This window comes from Osmia lignaria, chromosome 6 (assembly GCF_051020975.1).
Source record: "Osmia lignaria lignaria isolate PbOS001 chromosome 6, iyOsmLign1, whole genome shotgun sequence".
In the NCBI taxonomy this organism is placed as follows: Eukaryota; Metazoa; Arthropoda; class Insecta; order Hymenoptera; family Megachilidae; genus Osmia; species Osmia lignaria.
In genome coordinates, this window is record NC_135037.1 from 11,922,501 (window position 1) to 11,947,273 (window position 24,773).

The 24,773-nt window shown below is 40.2% G+C and overlaps 2 protein-coding genes across 5 annotated transcripts; both read left to right on the top strand.

Annotated features, from left to right (window-relative positions):
• Window positions 1–2,544: 2,544 nt before the first annotated feature.
• On the top strand, window positions 2,545–10,084 carry bdl (borderless). 2 transcript variants are annotated; one of them, XM_034331702.2, is made up of 12 exons: window positions 2,545–3,118; window positions 3,615–3,757; window positions 5,348–5,576; window positions 6,712–6,848; window positions 6,941–7,085; window positions 7,536–7,810; window positions 8,108–8,242; window positions 8,356–8,618; window positions 8,691–8,866; window positions 8,943–8,987; window positions 9,063–9,242; window positions 9,335–10,084. In XM_034331702.2, exons 1-12 carry the CDS (start codon window positions 3,064–3,066, stop codon window positions 9,556–9,558), a joined length of 2,007 nt encoding a protein of 668 aa, XP_034187593.1. In that variant the 5' UTR covers window positions 2,545–3,063; the 3' UTR covers window positions 9,559–10,084. The 2 variants fall into 2 exon arrangements, with proteins under 2 accessions (XP_034187593.1, XP_034187592.1); XM_034331701.2 differs by having other exon boundaries at window positions 2,547–3,118; window positions 6,682–6,848.
• A 2,645-nt stretch (window positions 10,085–12,729) lies between these two features.
• LOC117607578 (protein croquemort) lies at window positions 12,730–22,835 on the top strand. Of its 3 annotated transcripts, XM_034331437.2 has the most exons (10): window positions 12,730–12,942; window positions 16,327–16,587; window positions 17,151–17,317; window positions 18,847–18,991; window positions 19,113–19,316; window positions 20,065–20,276; window positions 20,559–20,964; window positions 21,207–21,280; window positions 21,428–21,653; window positions 21,725–22,835. In XM_034331437.2, the coding sequence occupies exons 2-10, from the start codon at window positions 16,471–16,473 to the stop codon at window positions 21,866–21,868; spliced, it is 1,695 nt and encodes a 564-aa protein (XP_034187328.2). In that variant the 5' UTR covers window positions 12,730–12,942; window positions 16,327–16,470; the 3' UTR covers window positions 21,869–22,835. The 3 variants fall into 3 exon arrangements, with proteins under 3 accessions (XP_034187328.2, XP_076544719.1, XP_034187330.2); XM_076688604.1 differs by lacking the exon at window positions 12,730–12,942 and having other exon boundaries at window positions 16,451–16,587; window positions 17,123–17,317; XM_034331439.2 differs by lacking the exons at window positions 12,730–12,942; window positions 16,327–16,587; window positions 17,151–17,317 and adding an exon at window positions 17,777–18,653.
• Window positions 22,836–24,773: the final 1,938 nt, after the last annotated feature.

Consider the following 24,773-nt stretch of genomic DNA (forward strand, 5'->3'; position numbering starts at 1 on the left):
AGAAATGGATCGCGTTATTTCACACGAAAGGCTGACGAAAATGTCTCAGAGAATAATTTGATTATTGCTTCAAGATATGGAATAGAGAGGAACCGGGATGGTCGCGCGTAAAGGACGGGTTATAGCAAAGGGTGAAGTTTTCGTTCGAAAATCAACGTTTATCGTAATGTTTCATTTTTGTTTCTATAATCGAATCATTTTTTCACGTATCGTCTATTTTTTGTTCTCTATACGCGCGACAGAGGACAAAGAGAGATGGAGAGTGCGTGAGATAAAAAAGCAGAGAAGCGTTTTCGTTCTCTCATTGTTAGTCAGCTTCGCGAGTACTCTCGCTATTCACCTACATTTTTCACCGTTTTATTGATCGACCTGTGCTTTCTCGCGAACCTCTCCCCACGAGAACTCCAAGACGTACTAACCTAGGACAAATTGTAGACAATTTATTATCAAATAAAATGAAAAATAAAGCGACATTTGAAAGGAAAAATCTTCTCGTGAAGATCTTTATATGGCAAGAAGTTTACCTTCACCCTAGTTCCATTCTAGCATTTGAAAATGACAGAAAAATTAAGTTCGATGGATTCATACACAACATCTTTCTTGTGTATGGGTCATTGTCCATTAAAAGTTCATCAACGTTGGCAAACTATCCTATTTTTTTGTTTCCCCAGCTGATTGATGAAACAAGAGATCGTGGTTGGCCAAGGCAACGAGATCATTGCCAATTCAACGTAATCAGGCCAGTGCGTGAGGATTCGTATTTTCGTAGGCTGGAGACGAGGAACGTGGAATCTCAGTCTGACAGACTAGCTACTGCCGCGTCTAACTCGCTATTAAACGCGCGAAGAAGGGGCATTTGCGCAACGCGTCTACGGCACTGATTACCGGGAATTACTGCAATTTCCATGATTTCCCTCGATACAGAGCGTTGCGAGTTCGCGAAAAATTGGAGCGTTCGAGTCGACTAGTATTGCAGTGAAATCGTGCGAGCGTTGCTTTAATAAACTACTTCAATCCTGACCTTAAAAATTAATCGTATATCGTGACCTAAGGGTTGAAATCATTTATATGTTTATTAACTGAGATATCTTTTGATGGAAAAAGAAAAATTCATCTGAAAAAATGATGCAGCAGACGATCCCTATTGGTAGCATGGCAGGTGGACCAGGAACAAGTTGTTCCCTTTCACGGTTCGTCGATGAAATAATACGGTCGGTATCATTATGCACGCATTTATTTCCTGTGTCCCGGGCACGTCCAATCCTGGATCGTGATCCATGCGAATGGATCCATTATCTCAACAGCGTGACAAGGCTGTGGGCAGTCTGATAATGCGGCAAGGGACGGATGTCACGTAATCTGAGGTCACCCACGCAAATGGCGCGCGACTCTATGCAGTTTCGTCGTCGTCGTCGTCGTCGTCGTCGTCGTCGTCGTCGTCGTCGTCGTCGTCGTCGTCGTCGAACTGATCGAGATTTGATCTGGAAATGGAACACGCTCGTTTAAATCATAGTATTGGCCCTTTCGCTTTTCAGATTGATGCATAAATTCATTCAACATCTCAATTATCGTTGAATGAAAATGATTAAGTATTAAGTTTACTGGAGAATCTTTGGTTTCTTCTTAAATTTGTTAAAAGCCAAACGAGTGAGCTTTATCACCAATGACTAATTTTCCTCAGAGAGACGCAAAGACTTTAAAGCGAAAAACGGAGCCGTGAAGTGGACGAACGTGGCACACTGCTGGTAAATATCCGCGGCCGGAAGTCGACGTCTTCGTTACGAGAGCGCCATGAGCAGTAATAATTACGCGACGTGGGCGGACAAATAAAAGGGATCGTTGAAATAAGAAACTACATCTATCGTGCTAAGTTGTTTTGTTTGTCACTTACTTCGAAGAAGACGTGTGCTTTTCCTGCGAGAAATTCAGATCGAATCGATGCGATGAAACGTTGCTAAATTTAGGACCCCATTCGAGAATCGTCGTAAAGTCTCTCTTCGTTTCTACAGTCACAGACACACACACACACACACACACACACTTTCAGCTTGAACCTTAGATCCTCGCTTGAATCCCTTAATTCCCTCGAATCGGCTTCAACCACGAAGCGACGTTGAAAGGACAGGGATTCGAGGGGCTTAATGGAAAGGTAATTCTTCCGTTCACCGATGAAAGGCGAGAAACGATTCTAAATAAAAATATACTTATACTGATAAGTTGAAAGCGTTTACCTTTGCTATTATAGAATTGCACGCGGTAAGGTGCATAAAATTGTACCCCTCTAGATTTAACCCTTTACAAATTAGGTCAATTCAATAGTCGAAATAGTAAAGGTAATATAATAAATTCGTTCATCTTACAGCAAAACAAGATCCATCGTTGTTCGGTAAAGTAGTCTATACGCGTTTCGATGGTGGGTGTGTCAGGATTGTAGAAGAGGAACGGTGCTAGAAAAACATAGAACGGGATGAAGGTAAAATCGTGCCTCGTACCCTCCTCCAGTCACTAACATTACCCCTACCCATAGGTTTGCTCGTTACTGCTGCTCTTCGGCGTCGTATCCGCTCGGTTTGAGCGAGGCGGAGCGATTATCACCGCAACCAGCGGACCACTCGGTGATCGAACGTTCCACGGCGGAGCACAACTCGAAGGATCGTCTTGAAAGAGAAATTCGAAGAGATTTCGAAGAGGGTAGAAAAGTAGTGATTCGAGGATGAACGTTGACTAGAATCGGTGGTGAATCGTTTTTAAAAGAAATAGTAGAAAAGAGAAAAAGAGTTGAAAAGGATGCGTTGAACATAGATTGCAACATTCGATTGTAGAAGGTATCTATCCTCGATAGGATCGCGATAGTGGCATTTAATCGAGGCTGGTGGTGGCCGATGCTTGATGAGTGTGGGTGATGACAGATGTGTTGTTTTGCTACCGTGTTCCGTTCGCCGTCGTCGTGGTCGTGCTCGTGGTCGTCGTGGTCGGTCGCGAGCTGTGACTTGCTTCTGACATCGCGTACACGCGCTACTTTCGTCGCTAGACACACGACAGGACGATCACGGCTGTGAGAAAATGTGCCAGGCGACGAGGATTCATCAGTTGCTGGGGATCTTCCTCTGCTGTCAAGGTGAGAGATATCGTTGCTATTAAATTATTCTGCTTAACGATCGCGCGCGTTTCTTTTCGTTTCTTTTCGTTTCTTTTCGTTTCTTTTCGTTTCTTTTCTTCTTTTAAGCAGAATAATTCTTTTCGACCGAGTAGTGGAAAAGAAAGTGTTCGGATGAATTGTTTAACATACCACACAGTGTGTGTACGGTGGATAGGAGGAACCCCTTGCACTATTTTCACTGATTTTGTCTGACTCGTGATCGAGATTTCCAAGTTCCACTCGGAACTTCCGACACTCGGTCTGCGCCGCTTCGGTTCCTATCCCCACCCATTCGGGCGGCCGTGTTTGGCCTGGCTTTTTCCGAGTTTCACCATAGTGCAAGGGATTAATTTTATAGAATTTCAATCATCTGGTAATATAAATACGTAGATAATATATGTATAGGTTATTCGCGTATCCAAGGATTTTTGGGCAGTCAGGCGATTTGATGCAGCGCATTTTTTTTCTTTTTCAGCATTCAGTTATAGCTTGATTCTGGAGGAAGACAATGAGCCGAATTATTTAAGCGCAGGAGTGGGAGAATACGCTGTGTTCAATTGCGATCTGGACTTTCCGCACGAGACACCGATCCCTTATATCCTTCAATGGAATCGTGACGTGAGTGTCCTTCAACTGAATTGGAATTTTAATTATTTCACTGTTCACTGAGAATGAGAGAGTCTGAGAATTGTCGGGCTGCTCGATTAATCTTCTTGATCCTGATAGATTAATTACGCAATGCAAAAATAAGTAATATTCCTGCGGGAAGAATGGAATCTTCAGGTGGTGGTTTGCTGGTTTCGCGGTTTTGCGGTCGATCGAGGAAGAGACCTCGACTGGTCCAAATGCATACACGTTCACCTCGTCGACGGAAACCGATCGTTCGTTTCAAGGATAAAGTTTCCATCGCGTTGTTTCCCATGGAAAACAAAGATCGACACGCGATCGATTAGCTAGCGCAATTAAAAAGCGTTGCTTAAGTAAAACGAAGCTTGTCGATTGATTAATCTGCGCGCAGCCACACAACCATAGCCTTATGGTTATAGCCGAAGATTGCATGGGTTCATCCGCATAAAAAAGTGGTCGTTCAAGGTAGGGTAGGCGATTCGATTTCTTCGTGTCTAATTCGATCTGCGTGAGAAGAGTAAGCTTGTGGAGATCGATCTCGATTTCCGTCATTCGATTTCGTCTCGATTTCGATGCATCACGCAATATCTTTCACGACATTTCTACATAGGTAGGTACATATTACGATAATGTGGTTTACGATTAGCACAATTTCGTCCTGCAACAATTTTCCAGTCTTTATTTTAGCTTGCCAAAGAGCGAAATTTCTTTGTTAGAAAACAATATAGGTACCTATAATACATACAGAGTATTTTGATTAGTCGAAAAATTCTTAATCATCCTAGAGATTGCTGGTACCATATGTGTTAAATGAAGATCGGTCGGTCCATTGCATCGCGTTGATTTCCTGCCAGCAGCGCGTCGTTCTTTCGCGGATGTTGTATTCGAGGCGCGTGCAGCCGCGAACCGGAAACAGATTGAGCGTTGCGCATGGCTACCGCATAAAATCAAGTGGAACTTAACCTGATTGGTCCCTGATGCGTATGCAAAACAGGTGCACGGCTCCCTCTCTGTCTGTCGAACATGGTAATTGGAGTACGGAACGCAAGGCTGCATTATCTAGATGTATTTAGTGACGGCTAGTCCGCGACACGAGGGGTCCGAACCAGTGGGTCACTGCTAACGCATTGTCAGACGATTAGGAACGATTAACGGCCTTTTTCGCTTGCCTCCTTTTGACCGCGAGGGTTAGCCAGCCTCTGCTATTTTTCATTTTCACCGGAGGACGCATGTGTCGCTCACTTCGTATTACGTGTCTGCTCTTCTCCATTCAGAAAAAAGAACAAAGTCTACCTAATTCGTTTCACAGTCCCCTCGAACGTTCAAGTCTCCAAGCAACGATTATGAAATCGACTGTCTTTAACTGACCTCGCATAGGTGTTGGAAGTACCTACAGCTAAATCGATAAATTAGCTCGAAGGTGTTTTTTAACATCGTTTACATAGTAGCCACACACTACTTACGATTAATGAATGAATTTCAAGTTCTGGTAAAGTACTTTAACAATACTATATATCTATAATAGAAAGAGAACGAACGAGGCGCAAATTGTTAATACGATCAATCGTACGATCGTTTCAGTCACGAACGATCTTTTCATGGTACAACGGACATCCGTCGGTGGGTCTGGGTTACGAGGGTCGCGTCCACCTGTTGGAAGATGCCGCTGGTCGAGGATACGGCCAGGGTAGCATCAATCTGACCAACATCCGTGAGAGCGATCAAGGATGGTACGAGTGCAGAGTGATCTTTCCGAATAGAACGCCGAATTCGAGGAACAACGGAACCTGGTTCCATCTCGCAATAGATGGTAAGGTCACGCGGACTTTCTCGTATCCGTTAATCGGCTAATTCGATAACAGCAAGTGGCGAATGGAATTAACGTAGTTAAGCGCCGACAGACTAACGCCGACCTACTGAATTGGGTCAAGCTGGTGTACGAACGCTAACGCTGGATGAAGCAAAGAGGCTCTTAGCCGCGAATCTTTGTGGAATTTTCGGTAAACAGGAAACAGGAAACAGGAAATAACCGTTCAACTCGTAATCCTTACTTTACGTTTCTTTGCCGGTGTATGTACATATGCATAGGTCAGGTATAATATTTCCAGTTAGAAGCAAGTTTCGCGAAGGAAAAAAGTCTGATTAAGTTGACATCATAGAAATCTGATGTTTTCTACTTGTTGTCCGTAAATGACTATGATAGAGTAACCTTGACAATTTAAACGTGTAAAACATTTGAAAGAATCGACGAAGCATCACGTAGAGGTGAAATAGTAAATCGACCCTCTTCGTAGCTGTACAGAGTCACCGATGAATCACTCTTTAACCGGAATTCTGCTTTTTGCCGGTAGAATTATGTTAAACTATTATGGAGTCATCGCGAGGAGCAACGAGGTCTATCTCGAAATTAACGACCTCTTCTATTCTATTATAGTAAAATCGAAACGTTCGATCAATGTAAAAGGAAGATGAAAACTGTCGTTTCATGAACATGACAATGCTAAAATGGTCGAAAAGAAGAAGAAAAAAAAAAAAAATATGTTGTTTCCGTAACGGCATGGCACAATGCCTCTGTCACGCACCGATTCGAAATAACAAATCGTTAAAACTCAACGCGTCGATTAACAATGCGACCGCAACGCTAATTTAACAACGCTCACGATTGAGTACACGATATCGCGTGATCGGTCATTTAGCTTTGATAACTAAATCGAATTAATACTAAAATATAAACGAGAGTGAAATTATTAACGTGCACTGGATCGATTAACACGTGTTAATTGTAATCGCTGCGATTAAAGTGAATTAAAACGATTAATATGGCCTAAATATACCCTAAAAGTATTATACATATAATCCTGCTGATGCTTACACTAACCTGAAACCGGGCAGACTCGTTAAATCGTTCAACCCAGGTGCGTCGCCGTTTCCGACGTCTGTTCCAGGCGAAACTCTGCTGGCGGTTCCGCCCGTCAACAAAACTGTGATGGAGGGTGAATCGGTCAGCTTCGACTGCGTTGCTAAAGGAGAGAAATCTGTTGTCAATTGGTTCCGTGAGGGTGTGGAAATCACGGAAATCGAGGTAATTCTATTCGATACTCGCTTTTATTCATTTTTCCTAATCAAACTAAAAAGTAGGTACAAGTTTTTTTATTGCTCGATTTGTTGCAACAGGATCTCAAGAGAAAAGCGTCCATCGCCGAGGATGGGACGTTGAAAATCAATTCAGCAGCTATGGGTGACCTAGGGGAGTACACCTGTGTGGTGACCGGTGAAACTGGAGACCAACAGAGCGCCTCAGCCTTTCTTAATGTACAATGTAAATATCTAGAAAAAATATTATACATACTATCTCAGCAGGCAGTGTTTCTTGTAAGGTTCAAAAGTTTTCAGCTCGATCGATCGATCACCATGGATTAAGGTTATTATTAAAATTTGACAATTATTTTCTGGTGAATTGAAATCTATTTAGCCTAAATCTGACGAATAACAGGTATTAGACGGTGGAATAACGTGGCAAGGCTCGATCGCACACTTTCGTCCAGGAAATGAAATAATCACGCGGGCGTAATGTTGGGTATTACCGAATAGAATACAACCAACGATAACGACACGGTAATAGAAATCACTGCAGGCGAAAGTTTAATGATCATCATCATCATCATACGCCCTGAAACCTTGTCCTCGTCCCGTTCTACTTTAGATCCTCGAAATCGAACGCGATCGAAATCGAACTTGAACCAGCGATTTTTTAATCGCTCTCTTTCAGACAAGGCGAAGGTTATCTACGCTCCCCGTGAAGTTTACCTACCATACGGGAAACCAGCCCTTCTAGACTGTCATTTTAGGGCAAATCCACCGCTGACGAACCTACGTTGGGAAAAGGATGGATTCCTCTTCGATCCTTACAACGTTCAGGGAGTGTTCTACAGAAGAAACGGTTCTTTGTATTTCAGCAAGGTAGACGAGACGCATTCCGGAAGTTACACGTGCACTCCGTACAACGAACTTGGTACAGAGGGGCCCAGTCCATCTATTACAGTGGCAAGTACATAATACAGAAATAGAAAAAGAAAAAAGAAAAAAGAAAAAAGAAAAAAGAAAAAAGAAAAATACGAAATCTCGTAGTGGCCAACAACAAATGAAAAATGAAAAGGACGACGTGGTCATTCAAGTCCATTGACTACTCGCAGACGAGTGTTAAGTCGTTCCTTTATTTTCCAATTGTAATGTAAGGTTTGAAACGGACACGATACCCGAAGCGAGGCCAGTCTGCTCTTTGTTAAGCGAGCCTCGACCTCAAGCGTTTCTTCCTTCTAATTTGAGAACATTGTTCGACAGATTGTGCAGAGGCCGCCAGTGTTTACCATGACCCCTCAGCATCTGTACATCAGGAAATTGGGTGAGAATTTGGAGATACCCTGCGACGCCAGGGACGGCGATCAATCTCATCGACCGGCAATCGTTTGGTACAAGGTATTTTTCATTACTTTACACTTTACACTTTACACTTTACACTTTACACGTTGTTCGTCACACATTTCTCAGGGTGTTGTTACTGTTTTTAATTTGCTCTTTTTTTGAAAAAGGATGGTGCGCCAGTGGCAAGGGGCAACAGGACGCTAGTAATCGGTGGCAATTTAACGATCGACCGAATTCAAGAGCAGGATAGAGGATTATATCAATGTGCAGCTAGTAACGAAGCAGCAACTGTGGTGGCAGACACGGAATTAATGGTTTTAAACGTTCCTCCGAGGGCACCGTACAACCTCAGCGCCAACAGTAGCAATAATGCGGTTTCTTTAACTTGGGTACCGGGATACGTCACACCAAAGATGGAATATTCGGTCTGGTAAATAAAGAAACTTCCAGTCAAAAGCTTAGAGAACAGAGTAATAATGATTGTTATTATCTCTATTGTTAGGTATAGACCTACCGATACCTCGGAATGGAGAACGATGAAGATCGTATCAAGAAAAATCACCGAGGCGACCGTGAACAATTTGAACCCCGGACGCGAATACGAGTTTATGGTGCTCAGTCAGGACAAACACGGTGATGGGATGTTTAGTAAAACACTTCGGATATTTACACAGCCTCGTATGTTTTCTGTATGATACTACATAATAATTGTCATAGTATCATAATATCTGTTCAACAGAGACATATTTTTCAGATAACATCGATGAGAATTCAGTGTCAGAGTACCGTAGCCCTATAGGTAAAATAACTTCTGTTTATCCTCTTATTCGTTTTACCGTTGATAGATAACAGAGTAATATTTTCAATTGAATAGACGAGAGAATGGGAGCACCGTTAAACGTGAGAGTTCAAGCGACAGCGCAGGGCTATTTGGTCACTTGGGAACCACCCGCTTATGGAAGAGATCAGCTGAGATTATACGCGGTCAGATGGTACCGAGGACCATCTGAAAAATTGGACGGAAGAGCGGAAACGACCGACACTTACTATTTGGGTGATTCTTCTTCTTCTTCTTCTTCTTCTTCATTAAATTTATAGCGGAAAAATGTTTTTTTTTTTAGAGAAAAATAAAAATTATTTTTCCAGTGAAACCACTCGAGGGTGAGAGCTATTACACATTCGACGTGTCTGCAGTATCAGTATCGGACGACGTAGCGAGTAGCGAGCGGATTAGTTTGGAAGTACCAGCGTATCGTAGAAACAGGGCAATTTCTATGGGCATAGTGGCTGGAATTGGGTTTCTAGCTGCTGCTCTGGCAGCTATATGGTGGGCAAGGAAACGTTTCTGCCAATCTCCAAACGAGAAATAACAGAATCATATTATGCATCGTTTATTCAACGGAAGCATATTTATGTCCTCGTATACGTACGATCAATATTGCAATAAACTTCCCTAAAGTAGCGAGATATCGATATCGATCGTATTCTCAATCGTTGGTCGCGATTGTCGCGAATTTCTAATTCTTTCTATGTAATATAATATCGATTCTGTAGAGATTCTGTTACAAGATGGGGAGAAAATGCATCAGATCGAAGAGGATTTTCTTATGTAGAACCATCTAGTTTACTTGCGTCTTTCGTTATAAGTTATTACTACGAGTGTTCTTGCATTGCATCGTTACATTATGTACCGTTTGAAAGCTTTATTAGATAAGTGCACGTTTATTATGGATTAGTTGTGGCGTTTGATCATTACTATTCGGATACCAGGCGGCGAGAGACGCGCGGTGAGTTTGTTAAGGTCAGGCTAACTCGCCTAGAATTATACATAATATAATAAATGTATAATACATCTGATATGTTTTTCTATTGTAAATAAATAAATTGTGTCGATTACCTACTATTAATCACTCCTATTTTTCTGTTTTCTGCTTTCTGTTTTCTGTTTTCTGTTTTCTGTTTTCTGTTTTCTGTTTTCTGTTTTCTGTTTTCTGTTTTCTGTTTTCTGTTTTCTGTTTTCTGTTTTCTATTGCTGTGAACCTGACACAATTCAAGAACCCACGAATGGGGTGCGTTGCTGGAACACCGCCACTGTCCAAAATTATTTAGACACGTTCGATAATCTCAGCTTATAAGCGAGTGTTGGTTTACAAAAAAATGGGGGATGTTCTATAATAACAACAACTATAAGACCTTGCTGGGCTTCGTAAGCGGCTGAACGATGGTGAGAACCAGCAGGAGTAACACCATAGTGTTACACTGGTTGTTACAGCGGTGCAATTGAGAATATTCGGATACCTACCTATCTACCTACCTACCTTGCCGTGGAACGAAAGAGACCATTCGTGTATCTTGTATCGCGTGTAATAAAATAATCTTAAGCTGCTCGATAACCGACACGTGTTACAAATCCAATTGTCGTTATGACACGACTAATCGCAATATACGAGTAAAATCACGACAATTTCAAAGAATATTTCAAATATTCGATATACGTTAATCGGTAAATTTAAAAATAATTTTTACAAATTATGAATCACCTATTTGTGAGAAAAGCCTTGCTGCATTTTAGAATTTATCCATCCAACCGTAAGAAACTATCAGATACCAACAGAGAATTTGAACAGTCGATAATATGCTTATCTACTTCAAACAAGTCCCAAGCCTTACGATCGGAAAGCAGAAATGTATGTACATATGTATGTACAGAGTCGAGCGTTTCTACCAACTAAACAAAATTGTTGCTACTTGAACCGCTGGTCGAGGCAAGTTTTATTACATCAAATCATTCGATAACTATCTATTAGCTCGTCTAGCGTAATCACGTCGACGCTCGTCTATTCCATTTTAGCAAACGAGCAAAACTTCTCCCCCAATAAATACATGAATACATACATACACGGTGTGTCGTCGCGTCGCGTCGCGTCGCGTTGAAACGCTGTAAAGGAGGAACGGGTAAAAGTACGGATAAACGTTGACAGGGATAGGTCGAAATTGGTCGGAATGGAATTGCTAGGTCAATTAACAGACAGCGAAGACGCCGAGACGATTCCGCTTGGCAATGAAGAAGAGATCAACGGCTTTGAATCGGGCAAAACGCGATGAAGGGGTTGGAGGGGCTGCGAGCAGGCACTTCTGAGGCTTGCTACCTGTCGCCAACACATACCCCTTGGCCCCAGTTTTAGCTCGATCGTGTAGCGAACATCTGCGATCCTTAGCGATGTGTCGCACCACTACGAAACTTCGAATCCAGCTCAGACGATGTAAGTTTTTTCCTTTTTTATCTTTCTATCTCTGGAGTTGCAGACCAAAGATGGGTTAATAATCGGTACGATCAATTTTAACTGACATTGACAACTTGAGGCTTAAGCGATTTAATTGTATCAATTAAACTGCGAGTGCTCTTTGAAAGTTCGGAAAATTGCAATAGTCTTGAAAGTCTTGGGTCAGAATGTTTTGTAAAACATTGGTTATGCATACGTATATACTGATATTGGAATGAGTAACACAGGAGAGATAACATCATGAGTAAGTGCTACTGAAATGATTCTATCTATCTTCTTCACTTGCAAGATAAAAAATTGGCACCGTCAAAAAGAAATCAAGATCAAGAAAAATAAGTAGAAAAAAAAGAAGGCACGCGTACGAAGGTGGTACATTCTACATATAAACGAGTTTTCTTCTCTAATAGAGTACCACCTATCAAAATCTTATCGAAGATAAGATAGAAAGTTGCAACCATGCTTATAGCCCCTCTGAGTAAATAAATTAATCTTCCCTAACAAAAATTACATCACATTATCCCGCCACCCTGTCGACGAGCAAATGTTGCACAAGCGTTCTGTTTAAATGAAGGAAAACGAAAGCACGTGAAACAAGGAATAAATTCAGCATTACATAACTAGCACCCGAGCCGATACGTCGTGCACACAGGGCGTTTCAAAGCTTTCTCCTCTCCGAGAATTACACTTTCCTCGTCGCTTGCGACCTTCAGCCAGAACATTAATTATTAATTCGAAAACCGGACGAACAGGGGTATGTATATCGTACGCAATAGCTTGATCTACCATTTGCAATCGACGACTTTGTTCCCTGACCGAGTCACTGAAATGACAATCTTGGAGATTGAGTCACCTCTTGGACTCAACATTGCGGACTGAAATTTTTCTAATTTCTCGCCTCTTATCTTGCTGAATCACTACTACACACTGTGCGGACGACGGCGCGGCGCGGCGTGACACGTGAAGCGGTAACCGGAGCACGTGTTACAATTAGTAGCTGACAAATACGCCATCTGTGCATGACGAAGCTTGAAATTGTTCAAGCAGAAGCGAAACAAGAATCGTTGCTTCCTGGGAAACAGGTAGTAAGCTGGTAATTGAATTTCGAAGCGCAGAAACCAGAGTTTCGACCGTACACAGTTGAGGAAAAGGGAAGGATTGTCGAACAAGTGTCTTGACGAGGGTAAAAGGTGGGGTAGTCGTGAGTCGAAGGAGGGAAAAAAGTGTCTGTAAGTGGAGGGGATTTAGCCAATAGTTACATTAGATGCAGCCTGTTGATTCATCGGACGCGACAGTAACAGCCGCGCTGTATCGAGCGCAGCGTTGCAACGCCGAGCTCCGTTGCGGTTGTTCTCGTTTCAATATTTCCAGTCAAAGTGTAAAACGGCGCGGCGTATCGTGATTGAAAAAAAAACACCACCTTGATCGTGGTGAACGATAGGGAACGTGCGGACACGGGCTTCTGTCAGAAAAGTAAGTTGATCGCCTCTTGAAATTTTTCTGTTTGCTAAAATCCGAGCTACTCAATTTAATGTCAAGTACATATTAGAAAAATCGCGATTAATTATTATTCATTAGATTGGTGAACGAAGAAACATTGGACGATTTCTTTGTTAGAAAAATTGATATCGTTGTGACGAACAAATTGTACAGCGTACGATACGATACGATACGATACGGTTCGGTTCGGTTCGGTTCGACCTATCAGTCTGCGACAAGTTATCTTGAAAGGAAACGGCCTACTGACGAAGAAACATAATTTGCAACAAAACAAATAGGCCAGTTCATTCATGAATCTCGCGTTTAGAAGAACTATAGGAAATAAAAATCTATGTCACGATCTTTGTTATAACGTAAAGACGGTTAGAGGAGAGGGAAATAAGAAAAAAAGGAAAGGATATACGTAGATATCGAGTGACGAAGGACCGTTCCCGGTCCTATCCATCCGCGATAGGAAGAAAGACACAAGTTTTGTCGGTACGATGCAGTCAGTGTATGCTACGGGACGACGCGACGCGACGCGACGGTGAACCGATAAATGACCTCCCATTATTCGTTCTCATACATATTGTATACATATATATATACATACATACACACATTGGTACATCAACGTGAAAACGTTCGCGACAATACGAACGGATGCAACGGCCAACCGAACCAGGAATATCATCCCCTTCTTGTTTATTACGATCGTCCCGTCCCGATCTCCAATTGGAAATATTCGTTGCGAAAGTTTCCCAAGCTGTCAGCGAAACGATTGCTTCTACAGTATTCTTTCCTATAACCTCTTCCTTTCTTGCATTTCGCGTCGCCAAACGATGGTAAATTTTACGTTATTCTCTTTTCTTAACGATGGTCGATCTTCTCGCTCGAGCCGGAAGCTATCGGTGGAAAATCTTGCAAGTTACCAGCGGCATGTGTGTTCCGCTAACTTTGCGTCTCGTAAATTCTCGATTTTTTTGATTTGCACCATCGTCGAACGTTGGTTTTGATTTTATAATGCTTTGGTAATGGTCGAAGAATATTCTTGGAATCGAAAGTTTTCACTTAAAACTCTTTCAAACATCAAACGACATCGCTTATCTTGTTTTTTCAATAGTGCAAGAGTCCCTCGTTGCCAGGAAACGAATTATCATAGTACAATCAAATACAGGATTCCCAAGGTTTCATAGTAAATAGGAATACAGCGATAAACTCGACCTCCAAGGAGCTGTATCTCTCTTTTCTCACGACAAAAAGTCACTGGAAGATCGGGATAGAGTTCATTGCGAGCGAGATAAGAACGGCTAGAACATCGTACATTTGATAAATTATCATATTGAAACAGCAGCTTGAACAGACATGTGTATGTACAGAAAAAAAACGTTTCATACGATCGTACAGTTCAGGCTCAGATAATTAGATTGCAAAAATCCGCTCGTAAATTTTTATCTCTCTTGATGATTTCCGGACTTTTCGTAATTTTAGAATGGAATTCGAATAAAAATAACCGATAAAAAATATTAAAAATTTTGCTCCATGAAATATCAACCTTTCATCTATGTACATATATCTTCATTATTCTTTTTTAAAAGGCTATATCGAGTAATATTTCTTTTCCCTGTTAGCTTTAGCTCGAACAACGTTCGATGTTAAAAGTAAACCGATAAAATAAATAAATGAATAAAGAATGGAAAATAAATTAGCATGTATAATCCATTCCTTATATCGATACATACGTCCGACAAACTAAACTAAACTAAACTAAATTAAACTAAACTTCTAGAAAGAAACAATGCAAACCGTTGCCTAGCAACACAAACACCATACATAAATACTTACAATACAATGATGAGTGTGAAGTTGGCCCCGTACTTTTCGAATTTTGAATTTTTTTAAATTGTGCTGCATTGTGCTACGTTTGTGCCGTTTTGTCATTAGGAATTCCTAAGTTATACGAGCATTAAATTTTGTATTCCTAAAAATTCAACATTTTTTATCTACGAAACGAATAGAGATATCGAGTTTCTATAAACGGCACAAGGTAGCACAAGTTATCAGAAATTATCTAAAAGAAAAAAAAAAGTTTGTTTCAGCAAAAGTGCGGGGCTAGTATAACTTTGTTTTTATTTTTTTTCGTAATTGTTATTGTGATGTTATCGATCTCTCGTTTGCGGCACAACTCAGCACAAAGAAAGACAGTACAATACGGCAGAAAAAAGAAAAAGTGAAAATTGGAAAAGTGCGGAATCGACTTGACGCATACGTGTATAATACAAATGCCCATCGTATAGGACAATTCTACTAAATACGTAGTTTTACGTGACCCGCGCTCCAGTAACAGACTGCAAAAAACGTAAAAGTACCAATCCCACATGCAATGTGTTAATAATTACAGCAATAATGGAAAATAAAACATCTAAAGACCGACAATTCGACAGACTTCTAATGCAATGTAATTGCTTGTTTTCATAGAAAACCAATCGTTTGTGGATTCACGTAACATAATTCCGCGTTTTAAGCAGCGCGTATTATTAACGACGGCATTAGTCACCAACACTGATGTATGTATGTATGTATGTATGTATGTATGTATGTAAATTGATTAAACTGATTGCGTATTCCAGCGACATAACTAAATATTATAATACGCGCTTTGTTTGCATTTCTCAGTCAACGAATACTCAACAATCAACGTTACGACAGCATGAATGATTTTCTGGACTGACTATAGGTTTCAGATACAAAGTTTCCCGATGATAAAGGATAAATAAAGCGGATAGTTAACGGGTGTAGTTGCATATGATCGTTGCATAAAGTCGTTAACCGTGGATTAACCATTTTTTATGTCCTTTAAAGGCAAGGTTTCGAATACACGTTACGGCGATCCAGTTGAAATCACTTGGTGGATCGGCTCTCGACGAATGAAATTAATAAAAGTATGTAGGTCACAAGTGTGTGTCCCTTGCTGAAACAAGTTTTGAAAATATCCTTGATCGCATTCGGAGTTTTATAATACCTTCTACTTCTTCTTCTTCTTTTAACATGCTGATATGTAATTACTTCAAGTCTAACTAAGAAGTTTAGTTATCACTTACAGAGCTTTGAAAATTAATATGGGTTAAACTGATAAAAAGTGGAAAAAAAATGTATCGCAGTTAAAGTATCCCCGAAATACTATCTTGCGCGAAATATAAATCTACTTTCTTCTGGTGAACACGTGTGCTTCAAGGGAGGTCTTCCACGTGGGAAAACTTTTGGTAAAGGAAAGAAAATCTTTACGTAAAGATCAAACACGAAAAATACAGAGAAGGCGTGTGAAATTAGGCGTCTTGTAATTGGATGACCGGCTGATTATGTTTTATCTTGTTGCAGGCTTCGCTCTACGCGACGTACAGCGACCGGAAGAGCGACGGAGCACGAGTCTGATCGGCGAAGAAACGAAACAGAGCCGTCCAAGAGCCACATGCTGAGGAAGCGAGGATCAACGGTACCAGTACAGAAGCTCTCATCATCATCATGAGGCCTTGGACCAACAAATCCCTCGGCCTTGGGCTCTTCGGTTTCTTACTGATCGTGTCTGGTACCACTCTGTACTTCTCTTGGCCGGCTATCTTTCATCATATCCTTGAAAAAGTAAGCCCAGTTAGTTAACTTAAACCCATAAAACATTCATGTTGAAATATTGAACCAAGTCCTTGAAACATAATGGAATTTTATTCAGTTATATACGCGTATGGTGTCGTGTCGGATAGAAAGTACGCAAGATTTTTTAGCCACAGGAATAATTTTTTTTTTTTTTCTTCAATATGTACCTATATTGCATAGAGTTCTTAACGGACAACAGCATGAAAATATAGTATAGTTGTTTTCTTCTTATAAAGAAGTTATTGACTGGATAGCCTCGTGATGGTGGGTTATCTTGTAAAAACGTATTTACTTTAATGCTCGAACTGCAAAGAATTTGGAAATACGTTTATTTAAACATCTTCCTGTTTTATCTCGGTTACAACTGATCGTGTTCGATGTTGACATACAATAGAAGAATTTCTGTGAGCAGAGAATACATATTAATCTTGTACGAAAATAGGATGTAACTTTGCTAAAAAATGTACAGCCTATGCAAAAAATAAAGAAACTATACATTGGCAACTAATGTTCCTTTTTAAAGAGGAAAAAATTGCAACTTCTGTTACTAGGAACTACCGCTGACACCAACATCAAAAGCGTTCGAAGTGTGGAATGACACAAGCAGTTTACCACCGATGTATCTAAAAATTCACTTCTTCAACTGGACCAACCCTGAAGAACTGTTGATTAAAGGAAAGAAACCTAATCTCGTGGAAGTTGGCCCTTACGTGTTTCGGTATGAGATTTGTTTTTCATCCCTTGTTCAATCAGTTTACATTACATATATTCTAATTTCCTTTAATTAAGTGTACAAAATGTTAATCGTATACATTTACCAATATTTGTGAAAGATGCGTAATCGAACTCGATGAAAAACAGCGTCGTCGCGGCGACACGGTACTGATGAACAGTATTGCCTCGAAATAAGCAGCCATTGGCTCGGGACCGAACAGTTGCTTATTACGAAACAGCTATGCTATTTTGCTTCACTTTGTTCTCGAACCTGGACGAAAGCGGCACATGTTTGTTTTTTTTAATTAAAAAGTAAAGAAGATGACTTTTATCTTCTCATTCTGGCACTAAGAAGCGACTCGCTCTGCAGGCGACTTGAAATAGCCAGTTGCTTATTTCCAGGCAATATATGTATGTATGTATGTATGTATGTATTTATGTATGTATAATATAATACTATGGACATATTTGCTTTCGGTGTATCAATTAACAATCGGTCTCGTTTCGCGATACGTTACGGAAATCGAAGAATGATCAGAAAAAAAGCATCGTTCAGGCCAAGGCGGAAACTATTGCGCAACAACGAATCGTTTCTCGATGAAAGAAACTCATTCGATTCACTGTTTCAACGATCTGTCGAGATATTTCACGCTTACCGCCGAATGGCAAGCTACGATGACATACGTAGGCAACAGGAAGTTTTCTATACGTGTTTTGTAAAGCAGCATTAACCTTTTTGCTCCGAAGAGCGCGAATATATGTATGTACATATCTCCATAGTATGTACTTACTTATAGTACACGTTCTTGACGAGTGGCCGGTAAGAAAATCTAACCGAACCTAATAGACCGTCTAATCACGATAAGAAAAGAATAGTTAACCTCGAGATGTTAACATTTTAACCTGTTAACTGAACGTACGTGTAATAAAAGGTAAACGACGAAGAGCTATTACGTTGTTTCGTAACAGGGTGTCCACGTTGATTGGTGGTAGTTCTGTTATTCTTTTATACGAAAGTAACAAATGAAACAATTAGGTTGAAAAAAAATTTAATTGGTTACATCCTTAATATAATTATTCAGTTAACAGGTTAACGAACGTCTGACTGTCTGTCTGTCTGAACGGAGGTGCAGGGGTAGCGTAGGTGGCTGTAAACGTTGCATAAAATAATTTCTTGATTAATCGTTTTCTCTTGAGTGAATATGTAAGTTTGTCGTGGAACAGGTTGTTCGAGTTGTTTCATTTTATCGAAGATGAACAGACTGGTTTCACATTGAACTGGGAAAACGATATCGGAGAACCTCTCCGTAGGAATCCTAAACACGAGCTTAAGTTTTTATGTATGATTAAACGTCATTCTCGGTAGAAGTACAGTTTCCTTGGGTTACTCGTGCAATTTTGATCATTTTATCGACTGATTTCCGCCCACCGTTACGTGTACGCGTTTACATTAATGCAAAGTGCCACATGGTTGCTTCTGAACTGTATTCCGTATGGAAACGCGATCGAAATTTCATTATTTTCCGATTTTAGGGAGATCAGGCAAAAGGCGGACGTGGTGTTTCACCCTGAGAATCATACGGTCAGCTACTTATATCAACGGTGGTGGTTCTTCGAACCTGAACTGACCAACGGTTCTTTGAATGACTCCATCACGCAAGTAAACGCTGTCGCAATAGTGAGTAATTTGTACTTGTATTTGTATTTGTACGTATCACATAGAAACGTGAAATCGTTTAACGAATAGAAATTGTTGTTAAAATAATTTGCAAAGCTTTGCGAAATCTGAATCGTTTCAGTCAGCAAAACACAAAGTCCGTTACTGGGACGGCGCGCTGCAAAGTACTTTATCGTTCATGTTGACGGCGTCGAAAGTACACACCACCAAGACTGTGAACGAACTCTTGTTCGCCGGCTACGACGACTCTCTCATCAAGCTGGGAAGAATGGCAGCCTTGGGGGATGAAATACCACCTTTTGATAAATTCGGTTGGTTCTACATGGTAAGTCAGAATTTGATAAATCATATAAAATTCCAGAGGTTTGACTGGAGACTTGTGCGCGGCGCGCGGCGCGCGGCGCACGGCGCGCGGCGGTGTGTCTAGCATGTGTAACATGGCGGAGAAGGTGTTTATCAGTGGGTGTCATCAAGACGATTGTTTCATAAAGAAGGTGGCTGAGATTGTTTATTTAATTGTGTCGAGGGCGGTCAGGAGGTCAAAGATGCGATTCGCGCTGCCACAGCAACGGCATTGTAGCCGACGACAAATTATTCGCAGCGAGTACTTAAATTGGTACTGAATAGGACGGGTCACGTGTAGGCCGCTGAATGACGAATGAAAAGCAATGGGAGGCATATTATGTATTAATTTGTTACGTCACGCGTGCAACATTTACGATCAATCAATTCTACCTATTTTCTTTCTAAATCCTTTCTTTCTTTTCCCATCTGATTTTTTCTCAACGCGATAAAAGAGAAAACATTGTCGATCGATCAGTCCGAATATTTCGATTATTCAAATACTTGATGCGATAGATAGAAGATTAGAGAAAAAAAAAAAATAAAAAGAAAAATACCTTCACATATGATTTTATCAGGGTTTTTCTTATCGTGCGGCATTTGAACGCTGATTAACTTGGAAAAGTTTGAAACCTCGCTCGTGATACGGCTATCTGCGGCCTCTTTTTATATTTAATGTATTTCAAATTTATATGGGACCTGGATCCACGTGATTAACCTTTCCTTTTCAGAGGAACGGTTCCACGATGTTCGACGGCCACTACAACATGGACACTGGGGTTCACGACATCAGTGAGTTCGGAGTCCTGAAAAAGTGGAACCACAAGGATACAACGAAATTCTTCAAGAGCCCGTGTAATCTGGTAGAAGGGAGCGCCGGCGAATTCTGGCCACCTTATCGTCAGAAAGACGAAATCTCCCTGTTCAGCGGCGACTTGTGCAGGTCAGTAAGTCACATTCGCAGTGCAAGAAAGGAATGCTAATTACTTTCCTCTGCTTTGTCCCCGGCCTCTCCACGTATTAACCTTCGAGAAACGTAAATTGGATCGTCTGATAATCCTGTTTACTCGGCCAACGTTGTAGGTGGAGTCGATAACTTTGCTGACATTCACTTTTGAATGAATCCACGTATATAATTGATAACGTATAACAACAATCTTGTGGCGGCACTCGTCAAGATAGAATATTTTATTCGTATCGTTTCTGTGTTCCCCTTTCTTCGCAGACCATTAACATTCGACTACGCGCAGACGACTTATCACATGGGCATGGAGGGTTATCAGTACGTGTTGAGTGAGAAAACATTGGGAAACAACACTAGAAGACGTTACCCTCATGATCAGGCTAAATACTTTGAGCAAACCACAACCACCGAGGATTTCTTCGAAGTTGAACACTCAGCGGAAATTACGGATCCTCCTGAACAGGATCCGGATGTTGTTAATATAGGAAATTGTTTTTGCAATGGAAGATGCACCCCTGCAGGACTGATGAACGTCAGTGCGTGTCGATATGGGGCACCCGTATTTGCCAGCTTGCCGCACTTCAACAGGGCTGATCCTAGTCTCACGGAACGAGTCACTGGAATCGATCCGCAAGATGATCATGATTTTTATATCATCCTCGAACCGGTAAGTCTATGAATTATTTTAAAAAATAATCGCCGTTTATCAGCGATCTTCCTACGAAATTTATCATCTCGCTGCTTTATAGACCAGGTATTATTTATTTATCGTCAAAATAATTTCATCAAGATAATTTCATATGCGATCGAAGATAATCGATTCAGATAATTACAGCTGATAACTATAATAATACAGCAGAGTAATCTGCCGAATTATAAAATAACTTTTTTTTTTTGTTCTTTTTCTAGGCAACTGGAATTCCCCTAAAAGTGTCTGCCAAATTGCAGATCAACATTTTGCTGGAACCATCAAAAACAGTGTCGTAAGTACGTTTCCAACAATATGATCAGAAGTGAATGTACGACTAGCCCTAACGCAACACCAAAGAAGTTCCATTTATTTGAAATGAATTTCAAAATATTTAAAACGATTTATACTATCAAAAAATTCACAACGCATCGGTGTTCAGACTTTTCAGATCTGTACCGACGATATATTTCCCAGTAATGTGGTTCTCACTGGAAGTGGAAGCCACACAGAAGTTTATCGATGACTTGAAGAAGCTTCTGTCGCTTCCTAATGTTTGCATATACGCAGGGATAATTTTGATTCTCGTTGGATCCCTGATTATTTTCACCGTAGCACTCCTGTACTTGTTAAACAGGCAACGCGCGAATTCGCTGGCCAGTGACAAGGTAATCAATTCTGCGCCATCTAATATCCTACTTTCTTACGATATATCCAAAAATGTACCCATTGTTTATAGATTACCAAGCCGGAAGTGATAGCTTCTGGAGATAAAACAGAGCTGGTATACTTAGACAACGGCAACAGCAACGAGGATCCTCACGTGAGAAGCGATCGTAAGCTGTATCGAAGTGTACAGTCGAAACTACAGAATGAAAAATAGATGAAGAACCGATGAAAAGTTATAATTCAATGATAGAAAGGACCTCTATTTTCGTGAATGATTAGTTGAATGAATGACGAGAATTCGTTGATCTTCCCGACGAGGATCATAAACGAAACAAGAGTAATATGTTCTAAATTATATACATTTTTTTTGTAACAGTTTTTGTACATACCTAAATTAAGGAATTTGTAATTTTCGTAAAGATAAGAGTATATATCAGCTGTTTTTTTTTTTTGAACAAGAAACAGCGCAAAGTGTGTTCATGTTCACCTGATGAACAACGCGTCGATATTGTGGAAATGATGGAATCTTGATCGTTGATCGAGAATTTATGTAATTTCTTCAACACGACTATTTAGATACATTCCTTATTTTTGTTTCTTTTATTCGAAAGAAATGTTCAATCGAACGTAAGACTGACAAAAGCGATAAAAGTTAGTTTGTGGAGATTTAATTTGAATTGGTATCGATTATAATTTTAACAATTGTTCGTTCGCGGTTCACAACGAGCTTTAATAGATTACTTTGATGGGACCAAGAGAAAGTGTTCAAACGTAAGACATTGTTTCGTGATCGTTGCGAATGAAATGGTAAGACGAATAACGAATCGCGTCAATTCGAAGGTGTCTAATTTACGTGGCCTACTATCAACGGCTCCTTAGCCGTGTTGATGAGTGTCGTACGATAAATGCTAACCTTATCGTAGACATGAATTATTCCTACAGAAAATTACATTTGTGCCAAAGTTGTAGTCGCGATAAGACGTACACAGATAGGTGTCCAATTCCCGATAGAGAGATGACGTGACATGTTTATGCGATTCGATCGAGTGGAATCTTATGATTGCGTAACTGTAATCCCATTTTCTGATCAAGATCGAAGAAGACGTACGTGGCCAGTGATATTGGTTTTTCTAGAATGGTGCGATTTTATATTGTATTTTAATAAAAACTCTAAACTTTTATTACAGTGATACTAATTCTTCACGATCACACAAAACAAAGACACTTTGGTTTCTACTGTACGAATCTTATTTTTATATCGTACTTTTCATTTGAAAATGATACTATTCGCGTCATCTAGTGATGAATGCGAAACAATGACGACAGATAGAATATAATTAATTTCGTGCCTCAATGATTTATTTGATGCACTTGATTTTCTTTCTGAATCATTCATTTAATTCATTTAATTTCCTTTCCGATTGAACTCCTGTTACCAGTGATTCATTTGTATAACATTCAACAACTGTCTCATCATTAATATATTATAATCATAATATACATATGTATATGAAAATGAAACAGAAATTAAAACGCAGTAATTCCTTTTTAATATCGTACAAAAGATGAATAAATAATACAAATTTGCAGGACATTTACTCATGAAAGTTATAAAAATAATAAATTTTAGTAGTTGCAACAATAATTCAGTTAATACTTCATACTAAAATAAAAAAACTGTAATTAAATGAATTGCAATAGAATAATATCAGGGACGATTTAGTAAGTAGTTATATATAATTATTATTAAAAGAATTACATTGTAATATAATATATAGAAAATTTTGCGTTAAACGAATAACTTTTATACGCATTGTTAGGTATTTAAATAAAAAAAAAAAAAAAAAAAATCTCCCAAAAATGCGTTTAAAAGAAATGTAATTCATTAGATTAATAGAGAACTGCGTATAAATGAAATTGAACCTCCCAAAAGAACCAAAAAAAAAAAATGACGTAATAAAAAGAATTCTGTATGAAAAAACAGAAATATGTAGTAAAAGAAATATTCTAATAAAGAAAGAGATGTAATCAAGAGAGGGAGAGATGTAATACGTAAAAAGAATCTAACCCAAACCTAACCACACTTAATCTCACCTTGTGTGCGCAAAAAAAAAAGCGTAAAAAGAGAAAGGTGGGGGGATATATAAGTAAGCAAACGGGTTATAAAATAACGTAATTCAAATCTAAGCCTGTAGATATGCACAAGACACGTGAAACGCGTAGAACGTAATGGTGCCGTAATCCACCATTACCAGACTTTGATCTCAGCCTTCAGGCCGAGAAGCGCTCGTGGTGCCGTAACCCTAACCGTAACGTAGGATGTTAGGATTATGTCCTAGCATGACAGGATTATGTCCTATCACCACGGAGCTGGCCAGGTGTACTGGCTAGGCGGAGTGGTGATATCCCGACGTCGCGCGTCCCCAGGTGGCGGATAGGGGAATGCTCGGTATGCACTTTTCGGACTGCATGGAGGGTAGCAGTGAAATAGCTCCCGCGGACCAAATACCAAGGGAAGGAAAACCCATTAAAACCTCCTCTGTGTGTGGGGGATATAATACAGACACGGTAACCCCTGCCTGTCGTAAAAGGCGACTAAAAGGGGGGCGTGAAGATAGCAGACAAGCGAAGAGGACAGACGTGGTTGGGACGCTGCGGTGGAGAAGAGGACGCTCTGAAGAGGTGAAGGAGGACACAGGTATTTATTTGTTTAATTATTTAAATATTTATTTGTTTTTGTGCGTTTGATGCTTGTTTGAGGCTTGCGAGTGGTAGGACGTAGTCATATCATGCTAGGACATAAACCTATCATGGTAGGAGATAATCGTATCATGCTAGGACATAATCGTATCATAGTAGAACATAGTTCTATAATGGTAGGATACAAGCGTAACATGTTAGCACATAATCGTAAGATGGTAGGACACAATCGTATGATGCTAGGGCATAGTGCTATCATGTAAGGACATAATCCTAGCATGGTAGGACGTAGCCCTGTAATGGTGGGACATATGTGCCCTAGCATGGTGGGACATATGTTCGCCTAGAATGCTAGGACACATACTCCTAGCATGCTAGGGCTGGGGTTAGGATTAGGACACATACCCAACCCTAACTCC